This window comes from Impatiens glandulifera, chromosome 1 (assembly GCF_907164915.1).
Source record: "Impatiens glandulifera chromosome 1, dImpGla2.1, whole genome shotgun sequence".
Taxonomy (NCBI): Eukaryota; Viridiplantae; Streptophyta; class Magnoliopsida; order Ericales; family Balsaminaceae; genus Impatiens; species Impatiens glandulifera.
In genome coordinates this window covers 8,648,114-8,653,164 of record NC_061862.1, presented here as the reverse complement: position 1 = coordinate 8,653,164, position 5,051 = coordinate 8,648,114, and the positions used below count along the sequence as shown (strand labels likewise).

General features: G+C 25.1%; 1 protein-coding gene across 1 annotated transcript; it reads left to right on the top strand.

Annotated features, from left to right (window-relative positions):
* The first annotated feature begins 2,432 nt into the window (after nt 1-2,432).
* LOC124919394 (polygalacturonase inhibitor-like) lies at nt 2,433-3,615 on the top strand. Its single transcript, XM_047459625.1, has one exon. The coding sequence runs from the start codon at nt 2,470-2,472 to the stop codon at nt 3,469-3,471; it is 1,002 nt and encodes a 333-aa protein (XP_047315581.1). The 5' UTR covers nt 2,433-2,469; the 3' UTR covers nt 3,472-3,615.
* The last annotated feature ends 1,436 nt before the right edge of the window (nt 3,616-5,051 follow it).

Here is a 5,051-nt window from a genome sequence, read left to right as displayed (position 1 = left end):
AACTCATTTTCAGATACTTTTAATGGGCTTGTTTGATTTAGCGTAATAAGTTACAGTAATTTTGCGTAATAAGTTATTACAATAACTTTGCGTAATAAACTTACGCAAAAAATTATAATCAAACACTTTTGCGTTTAAACTCAATTTTCTCTCTACCTCTCTCCTCAGTTCAGTGTTTAAGATTATAATCTCAACTTTTTTCTCTCTCATCAATTTTAAATATTTTTTTATTCATTCTCTCTCATCTATTTCATTTATTTTTAATCATTTTATTCATTCTCTCATCAATTTAATCTCTCTCTAATCATTTTACTTATTTTCTCTCATCTATTCCATATATTTATAATATTTTTATATATTTATATAAAATTATTATAATAAAAAAACATACATTTAAATATATTTTTATTTATTATTTATAATATATGTATTTTAATATATAAAATAATTAAGCAAAACATATAAACTAAATATATGATTTTTTTTATTTATAATTATAATTTTAGAAATTAAACTAGCTTTAAAGTATCGAATTACAATTGAATTGAATGATAATACGAATAGGGTGAGTGAGCTCAAAAATAAATGGACAAATGAAAAATTATATAAAAAGCATATATATAAATAATAATTTTTTTTTTTATTCATATCATTTATTTTAGAATATATTATTTGTTTAATTTAAGTAGTTTATTAATATTTAAAATTATATATTAACAAAAAAAACTTGTAAAAATTAATATAATTTATTTTGAAATATATATTATTTTTTAATTTAAATCATCTATTAATATTTAAAATTAAATTAATAAATATATATAACATTATATATATAATATTAATTATTAAATAATATTATAAATATAAAAAAAAAAAACTGAATTAAACCTACGCAAGCCCAAACTTAATTATTAAATAAGTTAAAATGATTAAAATTCAATCAATTTTTATAAGAATATTTAAGATTGGAGTGTGAGTCATTGTTGTGTAATATAATAAAAAAAAATGAAATTAAAAAAAAGTATCTATATAAATATATTAGAATTGCAATTTTATAATAATTTATTATTACATAATCTTAATAATTGCTGTTAAATATTTATCTCTTAGGTCTTGTTCGGTTGTGAATTTTTAAAAAAATCAAGAGAGAGAAAATTTAGATGATAGATGATGATTTTGAGAAATTAATGATTATTTTTGATAAAAAGACTTAAAAAATATTGATATTTATAAATAAAATAAAAAATAATAATTTAAAATATAAAATATTTTTGTATTTTGATTAATGATATGAGTGATGTGATTGGTGATAATTGATTGATTGAAAAATGAATTTTATGTGAATTTTTTAAATAACTCAAAGAAAACAAGACTTTAATTTTGAAGGCATATTTATTCTCAAAATAAATATATAAATCATCACATCTATATTTAGTCATTCTTATCTAAAAACTCATAGACAATTATAGTATTTCTTCCATACAATTTATTAAATTTAAAATTCATTTATAAAAGTATGTTACTTGCTTTTAAATACTATATCATCTATTTTCTATATATTTTTTTAGAAAAGAAATCTTATTTATATTGTAATTTAAATAATCGAATAAAAATAATTAAATAAACCTTCATCAGAATTTAAAAACAAAATTTATAATAATTTTTTTTTAAAAAAAGCATAAGATTAAAAAGGAATCTCATTATTATTTATTTTGTCTTTGTGTCAGTATTCATTTAACTTTTTTTTGCTTTATTTGTTGATATGGGTTAGGGTAAGTTCATCTTTTTACTCAATTTATTTACTTAGCTCATTTTCAGATACTTTAATAGGCTTGTTTGACTTAGCGTTTATAAGTTGAGTATGAGCGTTTACGTAATAAGTTGTTACAGTAACTTTGCGTAATAAGTTCACGCAAAAAATTATAATCAAATACACTTTTGCGTTTAAACTCAATTTTCTCTCTATCTCCCTTCTCATCGTTTTAGATTATAATTTCAACTTTTTTCTCCCTCATCAATTTTAAATAGTAATGAAAAATAATTAAGTTGTAGGTGAATTTTTTTTCAAAATTTAAAACAAATATATTGATTTATAATATTTTCTATTTTTAATTAGTAAATGTTTTATTATTATCACAAAGAAAGAAAGTTGATCTAAATAATAGTTAAACAAAAACTCAATTATATATTTCATCCCGCTTTATGAATTGTGATTTTATTCTTTGTCTTTTTAAAACATATTAACTAAAATATTTATACTTAAATCGCACTTAAACCTGTCGTTGTATTAAAAATAATAAGAATAATTCAACACAAATAAAATATGATGAAAAAATAATCCAAACAAAATAAGAAATAACTTTCAACCATTTTCTATAAACTTAGTTTTTCTTTAAGCTTCTTTTAATTTAAGATCTATAAAGAGAGGAAGAAAGGCTCCCCACTCCTTACTCATTCTATCTAAACACCATGAAAACCCTAACATCAATTCTCTCCCTTTCTCTGATCCTTGTCCTGTTCTTCCCATCCCCTTCATTCTCCTCCGCCGTCCGGTGCAACCCGCAGGACAAGAAAGCCCTTCTCACCATTAAAACAGCCCTTGGCAACCCTTACCACCTTGCTTCATGGGATCCCCAAACAGATTGCTGTGGCTGGTACTGCCTAGAATGCCATAGAACTACCAACCGTGTCATCGCCCTCAACATTTTCAAGGGCGAACTCTCCGGCCAGATCCCCCCCTCCGTCGGGGACCTTCCCTACCTCGAAACCCTTCTCTTCCACAAACTACCAAATTTCGTAGGTACCATTCCCCAGACCGTTACAAAGCTCACCCGACTCAAATCGCTCTCCGTCAGCTGGACCAATATCTCCGGTCCCATCCCGGATTTCCTTAGCCAACTTAAGAGTCTAACCTATCTCGATTTATCTTTCAATAAGCTAACCGGTTCGATCCCTCCTTCCCTCTCCGAACTGCCCAATTTAACCGAGCTCCATCTCGACCGGAACAGACTCACGGGCTCAATCCCAGACTCGTTTGGGAAGTTCAAAGGAAAGGTCCCCTCCCTGTTTCTTTCCCACAACCAGCTCACCGGGTATGTCCCTAAATCTCTAGGGTTCATGAAATTCCCCAACCTTGATTTCTCTCGCAACAAGCTCCAAGGTGATATTTCCTTCTTGTTCGGCCCCGGCAAGGAGCTTTGGTTTGCCGATTTTTCCAGGAATTTGTTCCAATTCGATCTGTCCAAGGTTGTTTTCTACAAAAGCATGAGTTGGCTAGACTTAAACCACAACAAAATCTATGGGAGCCTCCCGCAAGGTCTGACTTCATTGGACCAGCTGCAATTTCTGAACGTAAGCTATAATAGCCTCTGCGGTAAGATCCCGGTCGGGGGTAAGCTGCAGAAGTTTGAAAACACGGTGTATTTCAACAACAAGTGCTTGTGTGGGGCTCCACTGTCGGCATGCAAGTAACTGGTAAGGTAAGGTAAGGTTATGTTTCCTTAAGGTGTAAAATAAAAGATTGTATCATTTCTCTGTTGGAAGGTGCATGCTTATTATTATTATCTAATCCACTGTATTTTAATTAGCAGTAAATTGCGTTTGTTTGGTTTTTAAGAGTTATTATTATTATGGTTGAATGAAAACTGATATATTTCATTGTGAAAGATGTAACCCTAACACAATAAAAATAAACACATTGAAAGATTGAACTTAAAAAGTAAAAATATTAATTGTTAACCCAATCCCTCTCTGTGCACGAAGCTTATAATTTCTTTTCATAATGCAACTATATTCTTAGGAAGTTAAAAATAGAAAAACAATAAATTAAAGAGGTGATTTTTAACTATGCTAAATAAATGATTATTAAATGAAGACAATTATAAGAGCATCCCCATCCTTGTACCCATACATAGGTACAAATATGTGCCACATCAGCAGCCACATCACAAATAAATTATACCTCTCAATTTATACCTCTATTCCCCGGTTAGTTCGATGTTACCTATACAGGTAGTGCCTGTATCCATTAAGGCACTGCCATTTGTACAAAGAAAATAATCAACAAATAAGAAAGGTGATGCTTCACTTTTGTGTATATGTGTCATTTTATGAGTGGGGTTAGTTCGATGCTACCTATACAGGTAGTGCCTGTATCCATTAAGGCACTGCCATTTGTACAAAGAGAAAATAATCAACAAATAAGGAAGAACAGTTTCCCAAAGTAACCTTGTTTGGCGTTCATTTTCCCAAACTAACCTAGTTTGTTCATTCATTCCCAAACTAACCTAGTTTACTATTCAAACTCAGTTTTATTTATTTATTTTTATTTTTTTTACATTTAAAATTTATTATATATAAAGTTTATATTTTGATATATATTTTAAATTATTATTTATATAAACTAAATTATTTATATTTTGATATATAATTTAAATATAATTATTTTTTATAAATTTGATTATTTGTATTTTAATATATATATATATATATATATATATATATATATATATATATATATATATATATATATATATATATATATATATATTTACATTTCAATTATTATTTATATAGTGTAATAAATATTAAATAATTTTAATAAATAATTGTTGGATACTAATAAATTTAAAATATTTTAACCATAATAATATAATAATTAAATATTCATGTTTTTAAATTTATCAATTATTTATTAAATATAATAAAAAGATTACCATATTTCTAAGGTTAAAATATTAATTAAAAATGTTATTATATTTAATAAATAATTGATAAATTTAAAAATGTTTTTATGAATATATAATTATTATATTATTATAGTTAAAATATTTTAAATTTATTAGTATTTATCAATTATTATTATAATGTTAAAGGGAATATTTATTATATATATAGATAATAATTAAAATGTAAATATATATATATATTAAAATATAAATAATCAAATTTATAAAAAAATAATCAAATTTAAATTATATATCAAAATATAAATAATTAAATTTATAAAAATAATAATTTAAAATATATATCAAAATATAAATAATTTAATT

Bases quoted from the DNA above. Each gene is read 5' to 3' on its own strand.
- LOC124919394 (XM_047459625.1), top strand. From the start codon at position 2,470: ATGAAAACCCTAACATCAATTCTCTCCCTTTCTCTGATCCTTGTCCTG.